At 39.6% G+C, this 27,644-nt stretch overlaps 1 protein-coding gene across 3 annotated transcripts in view; it reads left to right on the plus strand.

The window, feature by feature from the left end:
• mcm10 (minichromosome maintenance 10 replication initiation factor) overlaps positions 1-27,644 on the plus strand; it is a 60,990-nt gene that overhangs the window by 142 nt on the left and 33,204 nt on the right. For 2 of the 3 annotated variants that reach the window (XM_068059555.1, XM_068059557.1), the window contains exons 2-11: positions 4,660-4,712; positions 4,882-5,202; positions 7,754-7,879; positions 8,752-8,892; positions 13,983-14,181; positions 15,747-15,912; positions 17,683-17,850; positions 18,208-18,324; positions 20,517-20,713; positions 27,273-27,370. In XM_068059555.1, the coding sequence (XP_067915656.1) occupies positions 4,706-4,712; positions 4,882-5,202; positions 7,754-7,879; positions 8,752-8,892; positions 13,983-14,181; positions 15,747-15,912; positions 17,683-17,850; positions 18,208-18,324; positions 20,517-20,713; positions 27,273-27,370 (1,540 nt within the window). In that variant the 5' untranslated portion in view covers positions 4,660-4,705. The remainder of the gene's footprint in view (positions 1-4,659; positions 4,713-4,881; positions 5,203-7,753; positions 7,880-8,751; positions 8,893-13,982; positions 14,182-15,746; positions 15,913-17,682; positions 17,851-18,207; positions 18,325-20,516; positions 20,714-27,272; positions 27,371-27,644) is intronic. The other variant, XM_068059556.1, reaches the window with a different exon arrangement.

Here is a 27,644-nt window from a genome sequence, read left to right on the forward strand (position 1 = left end):
TATAAAATCATCAATAAATATACAGAGAGAGCGGGGGGAGAATCCAATATAAAATCATCAATAAATATACAGAGAGAGCGGGGGGAGAATCCAATATAAAATCATCAATAAATATACAGAGAGAGCGGGGGGAGAATCCAATATAAAATCATCAATAAATATACAGAGAGAGCGGGGGGAGAATCCAATATAAAATCATCAATAAATATACAGAGAGAGCGGGGGGGAGAATCCAATATAAAATCATCAATAAATATACAGAGAGCGGGGGGAGAATCCAATATAAAATCATCAATAAATATACAGAGAGAGCGGGGGGAGAATCCAATATAAAATCATCAATAAATATACAGAGAGCGGGGGGAGAATCCAATATAAAATCATCAATAAATATACAGAGAGAGCGGGGGGAGAATCCAATATAAAATCATCAATAAATATACAGAGAGAGCGGGGGGGAGAATCCAATATAAAATCATCAATAAATATACAGAGAGCGCGGGGGGAGAATCCAATATAAAATCATCAATAAATATACAGAGAGCGCGGGGGGAGAATCCAATATAAAATCATCAATAAATATACAGAGAGAGCGGGGGGAGAATCCAATATAAAATCATCAATAAATATACAGAGAGCGGGGGGAGAATCCAATATAAAATCATCAATAAATATACAGAGAGAGCGGGGGGAGAATCCAATATAAAATCATCAATAAATATACAGAGAGCGGGGGGAGAATCCAATATAAAATCATCAATAAATATACAGAGAGAGCGGGGGGAGAATCCAATATAAAATCATCAATAAATATACAGAGAGAGCGGGGGGAGAATCCAATATAAAATCATCAATAAATATACAGAGAGCGGGGGGAGAATCCAATATAAAATCATCAATAAATATACAGAGAGAGCGGGGGGAGAATCCAATATAAAATCATCAATAAATATACAGAGAGAGCGGGGGGAGAATCCAATATAAAATCATCAATAAATATACAGAGAGAGCGGGGGGAGAATCCAATATAAAATCATCAATAAATATACAGAGAGAGCGGGGGGAGAATCCAATATAAAATCATCAATAAATATACAGAGAGAGCGGGGGGAGAATCCAATATAAAATCATCAATAAATATACAGAGAGAGCGGGGGGAGAATCCAATATAAAATCATCAATAAATATACAGAGAGAGCGGGGGGAGAATCCAATATAAAATCATCAATAAATATACAGAGAGCGGGGGGAGAATCCAATATAAAATCATCAATAAATATACAGAGAGAGCGGGGGGAGAATCCAATATAAAATCATCAATAAATATACAGAGAGAGCGGGGGGAGAATCCAATATAAAATCATCAATAAATATACAGAGAGAGCGGGGGGAGAATCCAATATAAAATCATCAATAAATATACAGAGAGAGCGGGGGGAGAATCCAATATAAAATCATCAATAAATATACAGAGAGCGGGGGGAGAATCGAATATAAAATCATCAATAAATATACAGAGAGAGCGGGGGGAGAATCCAATATAAAATCATCAATAAATATACAGAGAGAGCGGGGGGAGAATCCAATATAAAATCATCAATAAATATACAGAGAGAGCGGGAGGAGAATCCAATATAAAATCATCAATAAATATACAGAGAGAGCGGGGGGAGAATCCAATATAAAATCATCAATAAATATACAGAGAGAGCGGGGGGAGAATCCAATATAAAATCATCAATAAATATACAGAGAGAGCGGGGGGAGAATCCAATATAAAATCATCAATAAATATACAGAGAGAGCGGGGGGAGTATCCAATATAAAATCATCAATAAATATACAGAGAGAGCGGGGGGAGAATCCAATATAAAATCATCAATAAATATACAGAGAGAGCGGGGGGAGAATCCAATATAAAATCATCAATAAATATACAGAGAGAGCGGGGGGAGAATCCAATATAAAATCATCAATAAATATACAGAGAGAGCGGGGGGAGAATCCAATATAAAATCATCAATAAATATACAGAGAGAGCGGGGGGAGAATCCAATATAAAATCATCAATAAATATACAGAGAGAGCGGGGGGAGAATCCAATATAAAATCATCAATAAATATACAGAGAGAGCGGGGGGAGAATCCAATATAAAATCATCAATAAATATACAGAGAGAGCGGGGGGAGAATCCAATATAAAATCATCAATAAATATACAGAGAGAGCGGGGGGAGAATCCAATATAAAATCATCAATAAATATACAGAGAGAGCGGGGGGAGAATCCAATATAAAATCATCAATAAATATACAGAGAGAGCGGGGGGAGAATCCAATATAAAATCATCAATAAATATACAGAGAGAGCGGGGGGAGAATCCAATATAAAATCATCAATAAATATACAGAGAGAGCGGGGGGAGAATCCAATATAAAATCATCAATAAATATACAGAGAGAGCGGGGGGAGAATCCAATATAAAATCATCAATAAATATACAGAGAGAGCGGGGGGAGAATCCAATATAAAATCATCAATAAATATACAGAGAGAGCGGGGGGAGAATCCAATATAAAATCATCAATAAATATACAGAGAGAGCGGGGGGAGAATCCAATATAAAATCATCAATAAATATACAGAGAGAGCGGGGGGAGAATCCAATATAAAATCATCAATAAATATACAGAGAGAGCGGGGGGAGAATCCAATATAAAATCATCAATAAATATACAGAGAGAGCGGGGGGAGAATCCAATATAAAATCATCAATAAATATACAGAGAGAGCGGGGGGAGAATCCAATATAAAATCATCAATAAATATACAGAGAGAGCGGGGGGAGAATCCAATATAAAATCATCAATAAATATACAGAGAGAGCGGGGGGAGAATCCAATATAAAATCATCAATAAATATACAGAGAGAGCGGGGGGAGAATCCAATATAAAATCATCAATAAATATACAGAGAGAGCGGGGGGAGAATCCAATATAAAATCATCAATAAATATACAGAGAGAGCGGGGGGAGAATCCAATATAAAATCATCAATAAATATACAGAGAGAGCGGGGGGAGAATCCAATATAAAATCATCAATAAATATACAGAGAGAGCGGGGGGAGAATCCAATATAAAATCATCAATAAATATACAGAGAGAGCGGGGGGAGAATCCAATATAAAATCATCAATAAATATACAGAGAGAGCGGGGGGAGAATCCAATATAAAATCATCAATAAATATACAGAGAGAGCGGGGGGAGAATCCAATATAAAATCATCAATAAATATACAGAGAGAGCGGGGGGAGAATCCAATATAAAATCATCAATAAATATACAGAGAGAGCGGGGGGAGAATCCAATATAAAATCATCAATAAATATACAGAGAGAGCGGGGGGAGAATCCAATATAAAATCATCAATAAATATACAGAGAGAGCGGGGGGAGAATCCAATATAAAATCATCAATAAATATACAGAGAGAGCGGGGGGAGAATCCAATATAAAATCATCAATAAATATACAGAGAGAGCGGGGGGAGAATCCAATATAAAATCATCAATAAATATACAGAGAGAGCGGGGGGAGAATCCAATATAAAATCATCAATAAATATACAGAGAGAGCGGGGGGGAGAATCCAATATAAAATCATCAATAAATATACAGAGAGAGCGGGGGGGAGAATCCAATATAAAATCATCAATAAATATACAGAGAGAGCGGGGGGAGAATCCAATATAAAATCATCAATAAATATACAGAGAGAGCGGGGGGAGAATCCAATATAAAATCATCAATAAATATACAGAGAGAGCGGGGGGGAGAATCCAATATAAAATCATCAATAAATATACAGAGAGAGCGGGGGGGAGAATCCAATATAAAATCATCAATAAATATACAGAGAGAGCGGGGGGAGAATCCAATATAAAATCATCAATAAATATACAGAGAGAGCGGGGGGGAGAATCCAATATAAAATCATCAATAAATATACAGAGAGAGCGGGGGGAGAATCCAATATAAAATCATCAATAAATATACAGAGAGAGCGGGGGGAGAATCCAATATAAAATCATCAATAAATATACAGAGAGAGCGGGGGGAGAATCCAATATAAAATCATCAATAAATATACAGAGAGAGCGGGGGGAGAATCCAATATAAAATCATCAATAAATATACAGAGAGAGCGGGGGGAGAATCCAATATAAAATCATCAATAAATATACAGAGAGAGCGGGGGGGAGAATCCAATATAAAATCATCAATAAATATACAGAGAGAGCGGGGGGAGAATCCAATATAAAATCATCAATAAATATACAGAGAGAGCGGGGGGAGAATCCAATATAAAATCATCAATAAATATACAGAGAGAGCGGGGGGAGAATCGAATATAAAATCATCAATAAATATACAGAGAGAGCGGGTGGAGCACCCCCTCCAAGGCCAATGTATCTTTAATACTTCAGATCTTTGTGTGTGTGTGTGTTTGCTCAGAGGAGGGGATTTTCTGCACTTTATGTATTAATCTATGCATAGCATATAAATATTGCCCTTCTAAATGAAGAATGTAGTGGCTATAGAATAGTATAGTTTATTGTTTTCAATGTTAATGGTACAATCTTCTTTTAATTTTCAGTGTGTGACACCGTTTTCTGAAGCCTTGTTAATCATATTGTTATACCATGGAAGGTAAGGGCATTCCATTTAATTGCATTCTAGTATTGAAATGATTTAGCACTTTTTAAAAATACATTGCATTTCTAAAATTTTACTGCAAAATATCATTTTAAGCAGGATTACTTTTAAAAGTAGAGATGCAGCTGTGCTCTGATTCATGTGATGTGTTTATTGGTGGCAGGTACTGATGACCTGGATTTGTTGGCATCCCTTTTGGATGAGAATGAGGAGGAAGAGATTGTGGCAGCTGGAGGACTTTCTCAGGGTGAACACAGTGAGGAGCAGAGATCACTTGATGAGGCCGATGAGTGGGATGAGTTGTTTTCTGGAGATGAAGAGGATGATGTCCAGGCTAAGGAAATCAATGCTCTCTTTGAGGATGTGGATGACTTGATGGAGGAGGAAGAGGAGGAGGAGAGTAAAACAAATGCAGTAGAGAAAACTGACCAACTGTCGCTCATTTCTGATCAGAAGTCAGAAAAATCAAAACTCGAATTAGAAGGTATTTCACAATTAATGTGCTGCAAAATCTGTTTTCCATCTACAGCTTTCACAGAAATAGTATATATTCTTGTTCATTTAGAAGGGCAATTTTTATATGCTATGCATAGACTAATACACAAAGCATAGAAAATCCCCTCCTCTTTCACAGACAGCCTTGGATTACCCAGTCAGGTGCTGAGGAAGGGCATTTGGAAGGACAACTGGATGGGAAAATAAGGGGCAGTGGGCCATTTGGTATCCTGACTGGTGCTCCATGAGTTCAAGTCCTCATTGAGAGCTCCTGATTGAGGAATAATCTCTTACACCCACTAGCTAAAGTGCCTAATTCTGTATCAAACATACTGGTGCATTTTTAACTAGTGAGCAACTTTCTTTCATGGTCTTCCTCTTGTTTCTGGCTTACTGAAGAACTGTGGCAAGGCAAATACAATAATTTGCAATTTTCTCTACTGTCAGCTATAACCACATTGACAAGCTAATAATTCCACATAATGTCAGACATTAGATCACCACTTGGGCTAATGGGCAGTGTCTTCCAATGTAAGGTGCTGAATCAGAGGAAGACATGCAGGGATAGGAGTGAATTAAGGGGACAGAGGATGCCCAAGCATGATGCCAGAGACTCTTTAAGGCAAAAATAGAGGTGCTATAATCTTCAGTTCAACAAAATTAATGGTATTGGACAAATTTCTCCTTTAATCGTATAAGATAATGTATAAAAACATAATAAATAGGAGCAGGAGTAGGCCATTCGGCCCATCGAGCCTGCTCCGCCATTCATTATGATCATGGCTGATCATCCAACTCAGTAGCCTGTTCCTGCTTTCTCCCCATACCCTTTGATCCCTTTGGATCCAAGAGCTATATCTAACTCCTTCTTGAAAACATACAATGTTTTGGCCTCAAATGCTTTCTGTGGTAGCGAATTCCACAGGCTTACCACTCTCTGGGTGAAGAAATTTCTCCTCATCTCAGTCCTGAAAGGTTTACCCTGTATCCTTAGACTATGACCCCTGGTTCTGGACTCCCCCACCATCGGGAATATCCTTCCTGCATCTACCCTGTCAAGTCCTGTTAGAATTTTATAGGTTTCTATGAGATCGCCCCTCACTCTTCTGAACTCCAGCGAATATAATTCTAACCGACAATCTCTCCTCATACGTCAGTCCCACCATCCCAGGAATCAGTCTGCTAAACCTTGGTTGGAGCTTATTACAAGAAATACAACAAAGAGGTCAGCTAACACTACAAACCATGAGATCAAGAAAGACATGCATTTCTATTGCAACTTTCACAACCTCAGGTCATTCCAAAGCATTTTACAATCAATATTTTTGATGTGTAGCCGCTGTTGTAGGAAACACAGCAAATTTGTGCACGGCAAGCTCCGCAAACAGCAATGTGGTAATGACCAGATAATCTGATTTTATGATGTTGACTGAAGGATTAATATTAACCTGGAGACTGGAGAGAACTCCCCTGCTCTTCTTTGAAATAGTGCCATGGAGTCTGAGAGGACAGGCAGGACCTCCGTTTAATGTCTCATCTGAAAGATGACACCTCCAACAGTGCAGCACTCTCTCATTACTGCACTGGAGTGTCAGCCTACTTTTAGGAACATAGGAGCAGGAGTAGGCCATTCAGCCCATCAAGCCTGCCCCGCCATTCAATATAATCATGGCTGATCTTCCACTTCAATGCCTTTTTCCCCACACTATCCTCATATCCCCTTCTTTCATTTGCACCTGACTGAGTAATCTAGTCCTGTAATTTTGTGCTCAAGTCTCCGGAGTGGGACTTGAACCCACAACCTTAGAGGTCGAGAGGTGCGAGTGCTAACTAGTGAATCGTAGCTGACACGTTATATCAGGTTACTTGCATCTTTGAAAAATGTTCCAGTCTGTACCATTTCATGGTTTCTACTGAATTGTTTTGTACCATTAGATGTTAAATGGAAATAATATATATCCTGAAAATATATTATCTTTCCTGGCACAATTTTTGAAGCCGTTATAACCCAATCTGACCAAAATGTTTTAACTTAACATTTTGTATAAATGCATTAATATTGTATTTATTTGTCCAACATGAAACCTAGCAATATTTTGCAGTTTATTGCCTGATTTAAATGATTGTGAGCACACCGATTTCTTGTGCCAATGAATATTTTCAATATCAATATGAAGAAAAAAGTGCAGCTGCCGGACTTGTGGAATGTGTTGTGAAGGAATGAATAGGAGCAAATGGGCTTTGTGAAAACTTCTGGGTTTCTTGAATATATGCAAAGAAATATCCAACATACATGGATGATTGCAAGCCTGTGTCATGTTTAAGATTTGTGAAGTTACAATTACTTTCTGTCGCTGGTGAGGAATTGGGAAAGCTTTTCAGTGGATAAAAAGAACATTCTTCTTTTTCTTTATCGGAATTGTTTAGCATTCAGTGGACAGAGAAGATGAATCATAAATACAAAATCATTGCAGATGGAATACTATTTAAATTTATATGGTTAGAGACTTGCTGCCTCCCTAAGTATCTTTTTTTCATAGTGGAATTGGAACGGATGAAGGAACAGATGGAAAAGTTACAGAGGCAGTTAACAAAGGTTACAGATAGTCCGAAATCCATCGTCGGTTCTGGGAAAAGCTCACCCGAAAGCAAGCTGAAAACACCAGGTATGGATTAATTTGTGGGTGCCAGGGGACTTGCTGAGGAAATTCACTGCGATTTATTAAGTGGTCCCTGTAAAGGGAGCATGACTATGAGCAAAATGGTGCTGAAGGTGTTTCGGGTTCTGGACACCTGATGTACCTTTATTCCAGAAGGAGCTGTTCAGAATCCAGTTTACAGAAGTTGGTATACGCCCCAGAGATGCAGTTTAACTTTACTGTAGTATCTTTGAAGATAAGACTTCAGACTTGTCTTTTTGGTAATATTTTACGGTACCTTTGAGCTGGAGACTTGAAATTACCTGCCAGGTATTAGGATGTGGTGTGTTACACAGTTTGTACTGTAAATATAAGCCTAATGATAGGAACGGGGCAGCCTTCAAGTGGGTTTATATGGCTGGCAGAAAAACTTACTGGTCTAGTTTGATTATGAGCTTTTTATGCATAGCCACCTAGTATTGTTAGGCATTTAGAAAGATCAATTCTATAGCCCTCATGACTTATTATAAAGTTCATGCTTAGTTTATACTGTGATTTAGAGGTTGCAGCAAAATCAACATTTTCTGAAATCGGACTTTGACCTGATAGTTTAGATGATGCAGTAGTTTCACTCCAAATCAGAATCAGTTCATGTATCGGCAGGAATGATCACTGAATTAACCCATCATACCAATATACTAATGTTGGAATAATAGGCATTGTGACAGAGTGCATGTGTATAATCTGCATTTGTGCATGTAATCGGCTGTGAAATTGTTCGCGGAGGACTGCTTATCTGGACTCTAGTCAGGAATACCGTGGTCTCTCAATGGCCTTGTTCTTGTAACTTCCCTCACAGTCCCAGTAATAGACTTTTTTAACTGTTATGTTTTCAACAGGTAAAGCTTTTTGTACTCCACAAAATATAAGGGAAAGCACGTCTTTTCAGGAAGCTCTGTGTATGCCCTCTTTAAGTCCTAAAAATGGCCTATTGAAAACCAAGTCACGCAAGGCCCAGGAATCTACAAATCTAACAGCAGGTAATTGATCCAATGCTTTTTGCATATTAAAATGTATTTATATACAAACATGCGGAAATGGCAGGCAGGAAAAGGCCATCAGGCCTGCCCTGTGTAGTGGTGATATGTGAAGCTTTATGATTAGACAGCCCCTAACCACCAGCAGCTTTGTAATTGCCTGAGAGAAGTAAAACCTGATTAAAATCCTACGGCCAATTAGAGGTGAAAAATCTGGAAAACTCTCCAACTCTGCTTAGACTGTTGAAAACTGGTTCAGGAGGCCACATTGACCATGCGAATATTGCCTTGTATTTCACTTACCTTTTATAAGGTGCTCCCAAGCCAAGATCTGGTCCAACTCTCTTTTTTGAAGGTTTGCAGAGAGTTAGCATGAGTCATATCTTATTCCAAAGGTCTGTTATCCATTGAGAAGCAAAGAAGCACCTAGCATGCAGCCGCTGCCCCTTGTGTAAATGATATCCATGACTCCCTGTATTAAAGTAGTACTCCAGTGTAGTAAATTGAGATCTATTAATAGGAACGCAATCTAGTCAGAGAGTCCAATGCGACATATAAGGAGGCCATTCGGCCCATTGGGTCCATGCCAGTTCTCCGTGGAGCAATCCAGTCAGTCCCACTCTCCTGCTCGATCCCTGTAGTCCTGCAAGTTTATTTCCTTCAAGTGCCCAGCCAGTTTCCTTTTGAAATCATTGGTTGTCTCCGCTTTCACCACCCTCGTGTGCAGCAAGTTCCAGGTCATTACCACTTGCTGCGTAAAAAGGTTCTTCCTCACATTCCCTTGCATCTCTTGCCCAAAACCTTCAATCTATGTCCCCTAGCCCTTGTCCCATCAGTTAATGAGAACAGTTCTTTAACTATTTTATATAAATTTATCAAATCACCTCCTAAATCTGTGCAACTCCAAAGCCTCTCTGCATTTAAGGTATTTTAAGCTAGAATCATTCTTATGGCTCTCCTCCTCTGAAGCTTTTTCATAGCCTCTTTTTCACCCACTCTGTGAGGGACTTGAAACCAAACACAGTTTCCAAATGGGCTTTTGTCAAGGTTTTGTGCAAGCATTTATTACACCATTTAAACTGTTTCTCTTAATGCTCTCAGCAGCAGAGGTCTACATATTGTCATGCAGACGTCCACCTGCCAAGAATGAGGCATATTAATTTTGTCATATGAACATTGATTTTAAACTGTTGCTGGAGTGAGGAAATGACTTGTTAAACAGATCAGCTGTGGCTGAAAAAAAAACATTTACATATTAACAGACAGTGCTTGTGGAGACAAAGGACCATTCTCTGACTCATTCAACCCACGATGGACTTTGATCACCAGACATTGAAGGTGAGGAAGCTCACATTCCAGGATGACTGCTAAGATGGCCGAATCCACAAACAGACATGGTCAAACCAGGTAGTCACATGACTAACCTGCTGGGCAACCTGAGTTTTTTTGAATTGCGCAAACAGTTTGGGTGAGAGACTGTTTGCCCCTGGACTGAGAAGACCTCTCCTGTCTGCTCCCATCTCTTTCTCACGGAACTCCAAATCCATTGAAGACACGTGAACTCCAAGAGAGAAAAGTCTCCTACATCAAACAAGGTTTAAGAAGAATACTGGGCCCCAACAAAAAAGCAAGACCTGCCTACAATCAAGGACTCCACAGCGAGCTCGAAGAACAGTAACCAAAACCATCTTCAGATAGTGCCTCAGACTTTTCCATTTTATTCTTCTCTTTTCTGTCTCTATCTGCATGTATGTTTATCATGTCTGCATGCTAGCGTGGGCGTGTCGTGTATCCGTAGGCATTAACCGAATTAGAGTTTTAAGTTTAATAAAGTTCAACCTTCTTTAAACCTAAGAAAACCTGTTTGGCCGATTTCTTTGCCTTATAATTGGAAAGCGGTGAACAAGGATTCACCAAGCAGGAGCTAAAAACAGTGTTTTTAAAATTAAACCCTGTTACAGAAAGACCAGGTGAAGGCTGGGAGGCCTAGACCCCTTTCTTACCTGGTCATAACAATATGTTTGAACAAAACCTAATGAAGACCAGAATAAAGTTATCAATTTGCCATTTTCTTCGTTCATGATATAGCATATTTTGTACATTTTACCAACAACCCAAACTGAGGCATAATAACACCAAAATAAAAATGACTGAAGAGGTATCTGGGCACTTGCTTGGCTCTGGAAACCTTCTGAAAAAGTGAAGTGTTTTGGCTTAATTTTTGCATTGTTTTTCAAGGAACAAAATACAGGTTGTAGAGATCTTTTTAAGATGAAAAGTAGTTACTAAATTACTAGTTATTCAAAATTTGGTATATAGTTGAGGCAGTAATAACTTTTACTCATTGTTATTAATTGGTAAATTAAGTCATTTTGGAACCATTTGGAAATATTTGCACATTGGAAAAGCAATTTACTGTGATTAACAACAGTGAAATAGGAAGGCTGGGTAATTTCTAATACCTGTGTAACACTACAGCCGTTTCCCTTCAGTTCCTCTTTGATCTATTTAGTTGTTTTTGTGAAGTTATTATTTCCTCAAACATTTCAGAAGCTTACTATTGAAGTCTCAGCAGATAATTTTCTTTTAAACCTAGAATTGCAGCTCCAAATGTATCCAACATATATAAATTGTTGCTTTCGATTCTCATGAACAGACTATTAGATGATGAGTAGTGGGGCCAGTGGTTGGGGAGCTTTGTGTGTTAATCACAAAAAACAGCCTTTTGATTGAAGGCAAAGTTAGGCAATGAAATAGAATTGGGCACAAATGTACAAACTGCAGGACTGTGATTGTTCTCCAGTTAATCACATCATTGGTTACCATAGCTGATGTGTTTCTTAATTTAGTAAAATATATTGCTGTGTTAAAATTAAATAAATTGCACATACGTTACGCAATATGTAATACTGTATAATAGGCACTGTTGTATGGAAACTTCAGTGTACTGTTGTATTAATACTGCAGCGAGGTGCTGTATATGTTTATCGTCTGTCTATATCATGGTGTAGTACTTCATTTATAGTAATGACCTTAGTATCTATGGACGTATTTAGTATAGTAGTCTAAGTAGCTTCAGCATATCGCCATATAGATATGAATTTGTATAGTACTGTTTAATATCTTTCTTTTGGGCCTCCTTATCTCGAGAGACAATGGATACGCGCCTGGAGGTGGTCAGTGGTTTGTGAAGCAGCGCCTGGAGTGGCTATAAAGGCCAATTCTGGAGTGACAGGCTCTTCCACAGGTGCTGCAGAGAAATTTGTTTGTTGGGGCTGTTGCACAGTTGGCTCTCCCCTTGCGCCTCTGTCTTTTTTCCTGCCAACTACTAAGTCTCTTCGACTCGCCACAATTTAGCCCTGTCTTTATGGCTGCCCGCCAGCTCTGGCGAATGCTGGCAACTGACTCCCACGACTTGTGATCAATGTCACACGATTTCATGTCGCGTTTGCAGACGTCTTTATAACGGAGACATGGACGGCCGGTGGGTCTGATACCAGTGGCGAGCTCGCTGTACAATGTGTCTTTGGGGATCCTGCCATCTTCCATGCGGCTCACATGGCCAAGCCATCTCAAGCGCCGCTGACTCAGTAGTGTGTATAAGCTGGGGGTGTTGGCCGCTTCAAGGACTTCTGTGTTGGAGATATAGTCCTGCCACCTGATGCCAAGTATTCTCCGAAGGCAGCGAAGATGGAATGAATTGAGACGTCGCTCTTGGCTGGCATACGTTGTCCAGGCCTCGCTGCCGTAGAGCAAGGTACTGAGGACACAGGCCTGATACACTCGGACTTTTGTGTTCCGTGTCAGTGCGCCATTTTCCCACACTCTGTTGGCCAGTCTGGACATAGCAGTGGAAGCCTTACCCATGCGCTTGTTGATTTCTGCATCTAGAGACAGGTTACTGGTGATAGTTGAGCCTAGGTAGGTGAACTCTTGAACCACTTCCAGAGCGTGGTCGCCAATATTGATGGATGGAGCATTTCTGACATCCTGCCCCATGATGTTCGTTTTCTTGAGGCTGATGGTTAGGCCAAATTCATTGCAGGCAGACGCAAACCTGTCGATGAGACTCTGCAGGCATTCTTCAGTGTGAGATGTTAAAGCAGCATCGTCAGCAAAGAGGAGTTCTCTGATGAGGACTTTCCGTACTTTGGACTTCGCTCTTAGACGGGCAAGGTTGAACAACCTGCCCCCTGATCTTGTGTGGAGGAAAATTCCTTCTTCAGAGGATTTGAACGCATGTGAAAGCAGCAGGGAGAAGAAAATCCCAAAAAGTGTGGGTGCGAGAACACAGCCCTGTTTCACACCACTCAGGATAGGAATATCTATTCATATAGATATGAATTTGTATAGTACTGTTTAATATAGTGCTATATATAATGTTTAGTGTTGTACTGCATAGACCTGTTCAGTACAGTATTGTATGTAATAAATGGTATATGGAGTATTCACTATAGTATTTGATGTTTACTGCATAACTGTGCATTTAACATTTCATCTGTTGTACAGATACTATTTCGTGCAATACAAGTATAATACTTAGGATTGTCCAATATAAAAATGTAACATGTCATTTAAATGCAATCAGGTAATGTAGTTAGTCTTCACTCCATTGATGCACCTGTCCCCTGGAAAAAATCTAGGTCTATATTTCAGCCATGCTGCAGCCTATGAAATAGAGATCAAAAACATGTATCTCTTTTTGGGAAGGGGAAAAAGAGAAAGCAAGAACTTCTTGCAAACCTGTGGAAAACTGAGAGAGAGGGGCAGTCTATTTTGGTCAGAGGAGGGACAGAGTGAGAGAGACCCTCTTGATGAGGGTGGATAAAGAGCCTTTTGAGGGTAGAAGCAAATTCTGTTGAGGTGGTGAGAGGGGCACACGCCCTCTTGAAGGGGAAACTCCAGTACAAGAAACCCTGTTGTGGTGGAGGGGGTGCTGAACCCTCACTGTCAAAGTTACGATTGGAAAGAGTGGATGCCTTTGAGACTTGAGCAGTTCACTTCAGAAGTAATATATGTTGTGTTACTGTTTTATCTGTTTAATAGCAGGAGACCAGTATAATTGCATTTTGTGAAATGTATTTTTGTTTTAGTCACTTGGACAGAGAGAAAAAGTCCCACCCCTACACAAACTGGAAGTAGGCAGCTACTTCAGCCTCTGAAAACCAGCAACAAACCTAGTACAATACATCAGAAACTTCCTGCAATGGCAAGAGATCATGAACAGCCGGGAACCTCGAGGGTTGCGAGTTCTGACATAACTGTGGATAAATTCTCTGGCTTGAGGCTGAGGTACAATAATTGATTCTGTACAATGTGTTTCTTTTTTGAAATATTAAATATCAGTATTTCTTCAATTAGGTTTCTCTGCTGCTGAAAAATTACTCCAGTTTCTTAGCTAGTTATGTTTGACTCTATGTGTTTTGTGGTAACCTGACAATATAGCTAATATACTTGGATTGTTTACCTATTTTTTCCAACATTTTTATTGCCTGTGTGCGCTTTTAAGAGTAAAGTGCAATGGAATCTTAAAATACAAATCTTTTCTTGCAATTAAAAGCAATTCTTTCCACAATTAATTTAAGAGGGCAATTAGTGAATAATCCTGAATGTCTCTGTGAGTATTAAAATCCACATTTTGGCCTTTAAGTTTCATATCCTCACTCACTAATTTAGGCACTGGTGCATACTGTAGTAGATTACCCTGCAAGCTCAATGAGTTAAATAACTGACAGCAGCATCTCCGGGTTTTTGAGGGTGAATGATTCCCAGAAGCATGCCTCTTTGTGAGCCATCAAGGGAGTGGCACCTCATCTAAGGAGGGTTGTGGGGAGAGTAAGTACACTAACTGATCTGAGAGAAAACAGACAATTCTTCTTTTAAAGGAAAGCCCCTATTACAAAAATATTGCTCTGTAAAGCAGATATCCAATTTTATCATTATTGTGGAACTCCTATAATCTGCTGTAATCTGATGATTTGAAAGTGCCCCACTGTTGTTCTTACCTGCGTGGTCCAACAATAACTTGGGTGTTAAAATAAACACAAGTACAATATAAATAATCTGAATTGAATTTTAGTTTTGAGCTGCTTGAATTATGTCAGATAGGGGAGAATGGTCCAAGGCGACATCTGGCACAAAGCTTTATCTGGTGAAAACTTGGTGGCTAATTGGGAAGTTGGACAATTAGAATGCAAATAATAGAACTTCCATTGTAGAAAACTTGAAATGACCCAATCACTTTAGGGGTTTTGGGTTGAACAACCCATCTAAAAAGAAAAATCAGCAGATACTGGACATCTGAAACAAAAACAGAAAATGCTGGAAACATGCAGCCACTGAGTCAGCATCTGTTCTCCACAGGTTCTGACTGACCAGCTGAGTGTTTCCAGTATTTTCTGTTTTACTTCCCAATCTAGAAGATTGAGTGTTAATTTGGATTGTTAGTTTTGTTTATTAAATGTGTTTTGCCAGTCCTTCACATAGTCACTAGATGGAGCACTATCCACTAAAAGAAAGAGCTTGCATTTATACAGTGCGTTTTCACATCCTCAACATTTCACTTAACTTTACATTCAACAAATTAGTACTGATGTGTAGTTGACGTAATGAAAGGAGGCTGGCAGGGAGAGTAAAGCAGCAGAAATGCACCATCATTACATTGATCACAATTCAAAATTGATGCTGACTGTGGAGATGTCTGTGTCCATTCCAATTGAAGGAGAAAAGGGGTTCCAAATGTCTCTAGTGATGTATCAAAAAGTCTTGGTTATTGTAACCTTTACTTACATGTTACAATTAAATAAATCAAGTCATTGAGAATTACAGTCAAACTGAAAATGCTTTTCTCCCACCAGAAACCCTATAGTTTCATCAACGGAGATGGAGAGAAAGATGCACGGCCGAAAATTGATTCGGCTTTCTCAGTTGCGTTCAAAACTTGCAAATGAAAAACTGGAGGACACAGACTGGGTTACATTTGCCGTCGTCATCAGGAAAATTACACCACAGAGCTCTAACAATGTATGTGCAATATCTGATGATTCAGTATTTGGAGATATTTCTAGCTTTCTGTGATTTGCTTACATATTATCAATGTAGATTGATTTCATTAAGCATAACTCTTCTGTTTAAATCTTAATCAGTGAAGGGAACTCCAAATCTAAAAGATTAAAATCTTGAGTTAACTGATCTCAGCCCGAGCTGCAGTAGAGCACGACAGTTTGATTCAACACCCTGCATTAGGGGATAATCGGCTGAGGTTATCACTTTTACCTACTGTCTGGCAACTCCTGGATGTGTGCGTGTGAACAGTGCTCGAAGCTAGGGTTGGGCTTGGTTGCAAATTATCCCACAGTGGAATGGCTTGCAGCTGCTCACTCTGATAGTTCTCATAAATAATAGTCAATTAAAATTGAAAATGCTGGAAACACTCAGTAGGTCAGCCGGCATCTGCGGCGAGAGAAACGGAGTTAACGTTACAAGTTGATGACCTTTCATCAAAACTGGAAGATGAACAGTGTTTAAGCAAGTACAGAGCCAGGGAAAAGTCGAGTGGGGAGGGGGTTCAGAAAATGAACAAAAAGGTGGGAAGAGGGTAGGAGTGACTAAATGACAAAAGTGATATGGATGCAAGGCAAAGTTAGGTGATGATTAGGCAAATAATGGTCATTTGTCCGAATATTGAAGAGTGAGTGCCACCTGTGAAAGTGCACCCCACTGACTTAAGGATAGAGAGGGGGAAATTGGTTAAGGAAAAAGAACTAGGTTTTAAAATGTATTGTTTGCACCAGTTATCTCAGTTTGGTGTCGTGTGGAATGGGATAATAACTAGTTATTCTACAACTTAGGAAGGTATTTACATCTTTTTTATGACCTTTTTGCTCATGAGTTACAAGTCCTTCCTCACTTAAACCATAAAAGTTTAGAGCAGTGACTGAAGCCATTCAGCCCTTTTTATCTGTTAACTCTTCGCAATTCAAAATTATCCCCATTGCCTTGCTCTCCCCACGGCTCTGTCATCCTCCTCTTCATGTATCTATCAATTGCTTTTGTCATCAATTGTCAACAGGGACTTCACATAATCTAGTCTGGCGCCTCGGTGCAGTGCTGTGGGAGTGCTGTACTGTTGGAGGTGCCATCTTCCAGATGTTCTCTCAGGTGGACGTAAAAGATCCCATGTCACTGTTTTGAAGAAGAGCAGAGGGAATTTTCTTCAGTGTTCTGTCCAATATTTCTCCCCAACGAGCATCGCTAAAAACGGATTATCTGGTCATTATCACGTTGCTATTTGTGGGAGCTTGCTGTCTGCCACATTTTGTACATTGCCACAGTGACTACACTTCAAAAGTATTTCACCATCTCTGAAGCGCTTTGGGACGTCTTAAGGTCGTGAAAGGCATGCAAATCTTTTTCTTCTTTTTAACATTGAGCACTCCCAGGTCAGATATAGTGCAGCCAGCTACAGAGTGTCTTAGCCACAACCTTAGAATCTCATCCTTAGAAATAGTGAGAGATTTTTCTGTTTCCTATAACTGTAATTTCTCTAGTCTGTCCAGCTAAGATTACCAGTTGGTGCTAGTTTTGTAGTATGGACTCATGCCCAGGAGGAACTGAATTGAAACTGTCTAAGCTGGACTTCACACAGGATCATGCACCAGTCCCTGAGGTGATAGACCAGTATTTAAGCCACTGCACCACCCAATATATATTTTTTGCCTTTGTAACTAGCTTCCATAGACCTGAGGTTTCATTTTTTTCAATAAATTTGAATTAGGATGTCTATTGTTACAGGGTAAAACATTCAGTATATGGAATTTAAGTGACCTGCGTAGCAGCAACTTGAATTTGTCCCTCTTCCTCTTTGGGAATGTCCACAAAGAGCATTGGAAAACAGAGACAGGAACAGTTGTTGGGCTACTGAATGCCAATCCTATGAAACCCAGGGATGGATCGGATAAGGTAGGTGAATAGAAATTTCCTCAGTGAAATAAACTTAGTGTGCTAGGAGATTCTGCCTTTTTGCTATAGATTTTAGCCTTTGAATCTGATTTTTTTTATAAGAGACATTATCTTTTGGTATTTGTTTGAGAGGTATACAGCAGTGTTGATATTTTAAATGTGACACCAATGGGACTGAAGGGAACTGCAGGCGTTAAGTTTGTAGAATTTTCCCCATTTCTGTTGTGACTGTAAGATTATTTTGTTTGGTCACGCCATCAGGGGGCTTAGTAACATAGTAATTTGTGAGTGGCTGTGATAATTTATGCAGCTCAAGTATACTTCAGTTACTTCACCTATTCCTGTTCTGTGATGCAGGTTTCTCTATCCGTCGATCACCCACAGAAGATCCTGATCATGGGTGAAGCCTTGGACATGGGAACCTGCCGAGCTAGAAAGAAGAATGGCGATCCCTGCACCCATGTAGTAAACTTGGTGAGTCCGTTTTTAGCAAAAGAAAGTGGCTGGTCAATAAATTACATTAATGCCTAAATACACAGCCAGTTTTCATTTGGAGTAGTTTCTCTGGTCTCTATATCAAAGTGTCTTTCATTCCAATGGACCTGTGGTGAAGAGCGGAAGAAATTTGCAATGTTCCAGTGATGTAGTTACTCATTTTATTTGAGTTGAAGTTAACCAGATAGGTGGAGGTAGTACTTTTTGTGACAATCTGGGCTGCAACAGGAACTGTTGATGCTTCTATGTGTTTTTGACTAGTCTTATAATTGCCTACCCACATGTAAGAGGCACAGCAAAAGTATTATTTAGCAAGACTGGATCTGAATACTGGTTTTATCTGATGTATTTATACTTTTGAGCACTTATAAATGTGTATTTGTTTGTGTGGAAATAGGATAACTACTCTAGGCAGTCCACAGTTCTAATCAGGATTTTGAAAATGAAAAATTTGAATGTTACAGTATAGTAAAACTCAGTCCAGGCAATAGATTAGAAAAGCTAGTGCAAAAGAAGTTAATCTGAAATTGAATTGGTTGCGATTGCACTATTATGGTCTCAATGATGTGATACCAAGTTTTCTCAGTTCTTGTATCCACTTTCCAAAGGCCATTCCTGTCATTCAGTCAGTTATCAATGGCAGTATATTTACATAACACCTCCACTCAACAACAGCTTATATTTATAAAACACCTTTAGTCTTTAAGCTTTAATGTAATAAAACATCCCAAGGTGCTTCACAGGAGCATTATAAAACAAAATGTGACACTGTGCCACATAAGGAGATATTGGGGCAGAAAACCAAAAGCTTGATCAAAAGGTAGATTTTTAAGGAGTGTCTTAAAGGAGGAAAGCGAGGTAGCGAGGCGAAGAAGTGTAGGGAGGGAATTCCTGAGCTTTGGGTCTAGGCAACTGAAAGCACAGCCACCAAAGGGGGAGCGATTAAAAGAAGCCAGAATTAGATGAGTGCAGATATCTGGGAGGGTTGTACGGCAGGAGGAGATTACAGAAATAGGGAGGGGCAAGTCTCAATAATAAATATGCTAGCTTTAAAACTAGACATGTAGCAATTCAGGAATAAATGTCATTTTGTAGTGCTTTATCATTGCCAGCAATTGCCTCTTTTGTAAACATGTTACAGTATGCTATTGCAAAACATTTAAACACATATTAATGCTAGATGGGGCCGATGGTTGGATATTTTCTATGTTTATATTTGGCAAACAATCATATACATTTTAATGAAATACTAACTTGTCCTAAAGTGTCAGCCATGGTTGGTGGCACTCTTACCTCCTGAGTTAAAGTTTGTGGGTTCAAGTCCCACTCGAGCACTTGAGCGCAAAAATCTACGCTTAACATTTCAGTGCAGTACTGAGGGAGTGCTGCATTATTGCAGGTGCCATCTTTCAGATGTGACATTAAACCAAGGCCCTGTCTTCCCTGTGAGGTGGCGTAAAAGATCCCATGGCACTATTTTGAAGAGCAGGGAAGTGTCCTCGCCAATATTTATCCCTCAATCAACATCGCAAAAACAGATTATTTGGTCATTGTCACATTGCTGTTTGTGGGAGCTTGCTGTGCGCAAATTGGCTGCTGTGCTTCCTACATTACAACAGTAACTAAATACTTGTACTTCATTTGCTGTGGAGCACCTTGGGACATCCTATGGTTGTGAAAGGCACGATATAAATTTGTCTATTGTTTTTAAAATGGAACTTTTCACAGTTGTGATTGTTGACTCATTTGAGCTGAAGAAGTTTTGATTTTTATCCTTAGTTGTTGGGTTGAACTGACTCAGCTTTTGTAAATCTAGTGTACAGTAGGGGGAAGGATTTACATTCGTCGGAAGAAAGGTAATCGTAAGCAAGATATGAATGGAACTGTTTAGTATTTCCTGTACTGAAAGTGGGAAAGTATTTTAGACCTTACCTTATGCCAACGGATGCCTCTATTTCGTGTTGGTTGTTAGAATTTACAGATTTCACAAGGACTGCATTTTGAAGCAGACTTAGAATGAGGGAATTTAAACAAGCAATGCTGGTTCCCGATTTCTAGTTGCAGATTTTCATCTCTATTACTTTAATTGGATCATTAGCTGGTATTGAAATATGCTAAGCTTGCACTTCCCCTTTTTACACTAACTTTTTATGTTCCTCCTTTGTTTTCAGATGGACTGTGAATACTGTGAGTACCATGTCAAAGCCCAGTACAAAAAGCTTAGTGCCAAGCGAGCTGACTTGCAATCCAGCTTCTCTGGCCATGTTCCAAATAAAATGCGTGGCAAGGGTGGCAGTCTGAAAGAGAGGCTCTGCCAGCAAGGGTTCCACTATGGAGGAGTGTCATCAGCATCATATGCAGCCTCAGTGTAAGAAACTACTTAGCACAGTATTGTTGATTACTAAATGGAATATTTGTTTGAACTATGATTTATCTTTCCCTGGATAAATTATTAAACTAGATTAATGTAGCATGAGCTATTCTTCATACACAGGGTGAATCTACTGCTACCTGGAACATAGGAGCAGGAGTAGGCCATTTAGCCCATCGAGCCTGCCCCGCCATTCAATATGATCATGGCTGATCATCTACTACAATGCCTTTTCCCCCACACTATCCTCATATCCCCTTATGTAATTTGTATTTAGAAATCTGTCAATCTCTGCTTTAAACATGCTCAATGACTGAGCTTCCATAGCCCTCTGGGGTAGAGAATTCCAAAGATTCACAACCCTCTGAATAAAGAAATTTCTCCTCATCTCTGTCTTAAGTGGCTTCCCCCTTATTTTGAAATTGTGTCTGCTGGTTCTAGATTCCCCAACCAGGGGAAACATCTTACCTGCATCTACCCTTTCAGTATTTTGTAGGTTTCAATGAAATCACCTCTCTTCTTCAAAACTCTAGAGAATACAGACCCAGTTTCCCCAATCTCTCTTCATAGGACAGTTCTGCCTTCCCAGGAACAAGTCTGGTGAAACTTCGTTGCACTCCCTCTATGGCAATAATATCCTTCCTAAGGTAAGGGGACCAAAACTGGACACAGTACTCCAGGTGCAGTCTAACCAAGGTTCTATACAATTAAAGCAAGACTTCACTGCTCCTGTACTCAAATCCTCTTGCAATAAAGGCTAACATACCATTAGCCTTCCTAATTGCTTGCTGCACCTGCATGTTAGCTTTCAGTGACTTATTGACAACGACACCCAGGTCCCTTTGTACATCTACACTTTCTAATCTCTTATCATTTAAGAAATACTCTGCACATTTGTTCCTCCTACCAAAGTGGATAACCTCACATTTTTCCACTTTATATTCCATCTGCCATGTTCTTGCCCACTCACTCAGTCTGTCTAAATCCTCTTGAAGCCACTTTGCATCTTCCTCACAACACACATTCCCATCTAGTTTTGTTTCATCTGCGAACTTTAAAATACGACGTTTGGCACATCCAAATCATTGATATATATTGTGAATAGCTGGGGCCTAAGTACTGATCCTTGTGGTACCCCACTAGTCACAGTCTGCCAGTGCAAGCATGACCCGTTTATTCCTACTCTCTGCTTTCTGCCTTTAACCAATCCTTAATCCATGCCAGTATATTACCTCCTATCCCATGTGCTTTAATTTTGCTAACGAACCTCCTGTGGGGGTCTTTATCAGAAGCCTTCTGAAAATCCAAGTATACCACGTCCACCAACTCTCCTTTATCAATTCTGTTAGCAACATTCTCAAAAAACTCCAACAGGTTCACCAAGCATGATTTCCATTCATAAATCCATGTTGACTATACCCAATCAGATCATTATTATCCAAGTGTCTATTTATCACATCTTTTAGAATAGATTCTAGCATTTTCCCAATGATTGGTGTAAGGCTAACAGGTCTGTAATTCCCTGTTTTCTCTCTCCCTCCCTTCTTAAATAATGGGGTGACATTTGCGACACTCCAATCTGCAGGAACCACTCTAGAAACTATAGAATTTTGGAAGATGATCACCAATACATCCATTATCTCCATAGCTATCTCTTTCAACACTCTGGGATGTAGAATATCAGATCCTGGGGATCAACCTTCAGCCCCATTAATTTCTCTAGTACAACCTTCTTACTAATACTAATTTCCTTTAATTCCTCATTCACCCTGATCCCTTGTCCCTCTAATTCTGGGACATTTCTTGTATCTTCCTCAGTGAAGACAGACACAAAGTAAGCATTTAGCTTCTCTGCCATTTCTCTATTCCCTATTATAAATTCTCCTGACTGCCTGTAATAGACCCACATTTGTCTTAGCCAAACGTTTCCTTTTTATGTACCTGTAGAAGCTTTTACAGTCCATTTTTATATTTTTTGCTAGCTTACATTTATATTCTATTCTCTTTCTTTATCAGTTTCTTCGTCCTCCTTTACGGTATTCTAAATCCTCCCAATCCTCAGGTTTACTACCACTTCTGGCAACATTATAGGCATTTTCTTTTAATCTTATACAATCCTTAACTTCCTTTGTTATCCACGGTTGACTGCCTTTATTTTGGGGTTTTTGTGCCTTGAAGGAATGTATAGTTGCTGTAAACTATGTAATATTTCTTTAAAAAATATTCATTTACTATGTACTGTCATACCTTTTAATGTATTTTCCCAATCCACCTCAGCCAATTTGCCCCTCGTACCTTCATAGTTTCCTTTGTTCAAATTTAACACCCTGGCTTCAGATTGAAGTGCCTCACTTTCAAACATAATGTAAAATTATATCATATTTTGGTCTCTCATCCCGAAAGGTTCTTTTACAAGATTATTAATTAGCCCTTTCTCATTAAATAAAACTAGATCTAAAATAGCCTGTTCTGTAGTCGGTTCCTCAACATACTGCTCTAGAAAACCATCACTAATACACTCCAGAAACCCGTCCTCCACAGCATTAGTGCTCATTAGGTATACCCAGTCTATATGCAGATTGAAGTCACCCGTGATTACTGTATTACCCATACTATATGCTTCTCTAATCTCCTGATTAATACCATACCCCACACTACCACTGCTCTTTGGTGCCCTATAAACAACTCCTACCAATGTTTACTGCCCCTTGCTGTTTCTTAGCTCCATCCAAACAGATTCCACATTTTGTTATTCTGATCTGCGATCCTCCCTTACTAATGTACTGATCCCATCCTTTATTATCAGCGCAACATCACTTCCTTTTCCTTTATGCCTTTCCTTCCTAAATGTCGAATTTGCTTGAAAATTCAGTTCCCAGTCTTGGTCACCCTGTAGCCACATTTCCGTTACGGCAATTAGATCATACCCATTTACCTCTATTTGGGCCTTTAAATCATCTACCTTGTTGCAAATGCTGCGTGCATTCAGGTAGAGTGCGCTTAACCTTGTCTTCTTGACATTATTCTGCATTCTAAGCCTAGTTGATGCTCGCCTTTGTTTCACCTGCCTTCTAATGTCACTTGCTACTTTTCTACTTCCTGTTATCAGCTTTACTTCCTTCCAATTTGAGCTACTCCTCAGGTTCCCTTCCCCCTGATAGGTAGTTTAAACCTTCCCCAACAGCAGTAGTAAATCTCCCTGGGAGGGTATTAATTCCAGTCCTGTTAAGGTGTAGCCCTACTATCATGTACAGGTCCCACCTGCTCCAGAATTGGTCCCAATGCCTCAGAAATCTGATGCACTTTCTCCTACACCAATTCTCCAGCCACTTGTTCAATTGATCAATCCTCCTATTCCTATGCTCGCTAGCTCGCGGCACTGGGAATAATCCTGAAATTACTGCTTTGGAGGTCCTGCTTTCTAATTTCCTTCCTAACTCCCTAAAATTTGCTTTCAAGACCTCATCCATCCCTCTTTCTACCTGTGTCATTGGTACTAATGTGAACCACGACCTTTGGCTGTTCACCCTCCCCGAGAAGGATGTCCTGCAGCCGCTTCGTGACAACCTTGACCCTGGTGCTGCAATGTTTTCAGTTTGCAGTGGCGAAAACACATACATTAAAAAAAAAAGGGTGAGAAAAGAGCATCAAGCCTGTCCCATCAAGATGCTGTACGGCCATTTACACAATTAATACCACTCCTCAAACCAGCCATTTCCCCACAAAAAGATACGGAAAAGGCATGCAATATTTTCTTATCTGACTTGGTGTCAAGTTCTGTTTGATAATGCTCCTACAAAGCACCTTGGGACGGTCTACTATGTTAAAGGGGCTATAGAAATGCAAGGTGTTGTTGCAGCCACGGGAGGAACAACTGGGAAATTCTTCTCTCACTTCCTAAGACAATTGGAAACTCTCCTGGAGACCGTTGAACCTCATTAAGTCCTCATAATTGTCGCTAACGGACAGCTTACCCTTTGTAACTGGCCTCTTCAGTTAGAAAGTTGACGAGTTTCCTTTTAAAGGATTGTGGACTATCCATACTTATTACATTTAGTCTGTTCCGGGGACCATGACTCAGAGGAAAGGAAAACATAGTATTTATCTGAATACTATACCTACTAATTTTAATTTTACATTCTAAGAAGAAAAAATTCCAAGGGGAGGGCCCACCATCCGTGGTTAAATAAAACAGTTAAAGACAGTATCAAACTTAAAGAAAAAGCATATAATTGCACAAAGATGGGTGGCAGGTCAGAAGATTGGACTGAATATAAAAAAACAATGACTAAAAGAGTAATAAGGAGGGAAAAACTAGAGTATGGGAGAAAGCCGGCTAGAAATATAAAAGCAGGTAGTAAGAGTTTCTATAGATATTTTAAAAAGAAAAGAGTTAACAAAGTGAGCGTCGGTCCTATAGAAACTGAGTCTTGGGAATTAATAAGGGAAAGTAAGGAGATGGCAGATGAATTGAACAGAGATTTTGCATCGGTCTTCACCAGGATACAAGTAACATCCCAGAAATAGCTGTAAATCAGGAAATGGAAGGGAGGGAGGAACTCAATAAAATTACTATCACCAGGGAAGTGGTACTGAACAAATTGTTGGAGCTGCGGGTTAACAAGTCCCCGGGTCCTGATGGACTTCATCCCAGGTTGGCTAGCTAACAGGAAACAGAGAGTAGGCATAAATGTGTCATTTTCTGGTTGGCAAGATGTAACGAGTGGTGTGCCAAAAGGGATCAGTGCTGGGGCCTCAATGTTTTTACAATTTATATAAATGACTTGGATGAAGGGACCAAAGATATGGTTGCTAAATTTGCTGATGACACAAAGTTAGGTAGGAGAGTAAGTTGTGAAGAAGACATAAGGAGGCTACAAAGGGGTATAGATAGGTTAAGTGAGTGGGCAAAGATCTGGCCAATGGAGTATATTGTGGGAAAATGTGAAAATGTCCATTTTGGCAGGAAGAATAAAAAAGCATTATCTAAATGGTGAGAGATGCAGAGGGGTCTGGGTGTCCTAGTGCATGAATCACAAAAGGTTAATATGTAGGTACAGCAAGTAATTAAGAAAGCTAATACAATGTTATCATTTATTGCAAGGGGAATTGAATGCAAAAGTATAGAGAGGTTATGCTTCAGTTACACAGAACACTGGTGAGACCACATCTGGAGTACAGTGTACAGTACTGGTCTCCTTATTTATAGAAGGATGTAAATGCATTGGAAGCAGTTCAGAGACGGTTTACTAGACTAATACCTGGAATGGGCGCATTGTCTTATGAGGAACAATTGGACAGGCTAGGCTTGTATCCACTGTAGTTTAGAAGAGGAAGATTGAAACATATAAGATTCTAAGAGGTCTTGACAGGGTGGATGTGAAAAGGATGTTTCCTCTTGTGAGAGAATCTAGAACTGGGGGTCACTGTTTAAAAATAAGAGGTCACCCATTTAAGACATGAGAATTTTTTTCTCTCAGAGAGTCGTGAATCTTTGGAACTCGCTTCCTCAAAAGGCGGTGGAAGCAGAGTCTTTGAATATTTTTAGTAGATTCTTGATAAGCAAGGGAGTGAAAGGTTATTGGGGGTAGGCAGGAATGTGGAGTTGAGGTTGCAATCAGATCAGCCATGATCTTGTTGAATGGTGGAGCAGGCTCGAGGGGCTGAGTGACCTGCTCCTAATTCGTATGTTCGTATGCCCTCTAATTCTACAATCTCAAATGACTGAACAAATTGGACTGTATCCAGTCCTTTCATTATTTTATAAACCCCTAAACAGAAAATGAGATGAATGATCAGTTGCTCTATTCTTGCAGTTAAACCATGATGTACACAATGATGATATCAGGATTCCTTCTGTTGCATGTTGTGAAACAGGAACATGCCCTGTGTGTAGTATGTGTTACAGAGGTTCACTTCTCAAGTTTTAAGCTTCTTCATGTGAATATCAGGCTGAGGAAAGGTGTTTTTCTGTGCTGAAGACCATGATGCATGATTTCACAGCAGGCAGCAGCTGTCCTTGTGTGAGCCTTGATGGTGACTGTTAGGCTGTTCAATATTGGAAGCCATTGTAGCTTAGCTGAACGTCAATGTGCGGTACGAAGTGTCACTGAATAGCAATGAATACTGGGGACTCTTCGCAGCCGAGGAGCATTGAGGCTAAATGTGATGTCCCAAAAGATTCTCTAGCTTTGAGCAGCTACCTCAGCTCAGCACAGGGATTAAAACTGGGACCCTCTGGCCTCTTTAGTCTGTACCACACTGAGGGGTTTGTTTACCACTGGGTCATTGTGGGAGCCATCCATTAGCATTTCATTAAGTTTTTAACAGTAAATGTTTCCTGCCTGCAACTGAGTCAGCTTGAAACCAATAGGTAAAGATGAGTTGTTTTTTACTTTTTCTTTTTGGTTTGTCCATCGACAAATGGATAAATAAAAGAAAATCTGTCGCTGACGAGTGCAAAATTAAGTGCCATTTAAGGTCATAAATGCTCTTTATAGCTTTAATCTCGTTAATAACCAACAATGTCTACAGTTGATTTTGTTTTTGCTTTCAGTAGAGCATCGGGTCCTAACAAAAGTGTTCAGACGACCCTGACGCACATGGTGGTGAAAGGAGCAGATGATATTGTTCGAGAAACTCAGAAGAAGATCGGTAATGTGAGACAGAATTGTTTTTTGTGGTGCAAAGAGGGACTATAAAGGGGCTTAGCATTCTTGGAGAAAGGGGGCAGAGTATTCTTAGAAGACAGGAACCTAATGTAGACTTCCCAGATTTAGGAATGGAAAATAAGTTGCAGGAAGTGTTTTTTGTCCAAGAGGAGATAATCTCCTTTTGTGCAACAAAACCAGCCTTCTGGAAACACCATGTCTTAACTCCTTCATGGGAGAATCATCATTACAAGTAGAGGAGTACATCAGTTCAAGGA

This window comes from Heterodontus francisci, chromosome 27 (genome assembly GCF_036365525.1).
Source record: "Heterodontus francisci isolate sHetFra1 chromosome 27, sHetFra1.hap1, whole genome shotgun sequence".
NCBI classification, from domain to species: domain Eukaryota; kingdom Metazoa; phylum Chordata; class Chondrichthyes; order Heterodontiformes; family Heterodontidae; genus Heterodontus; species Heterodontus francisci.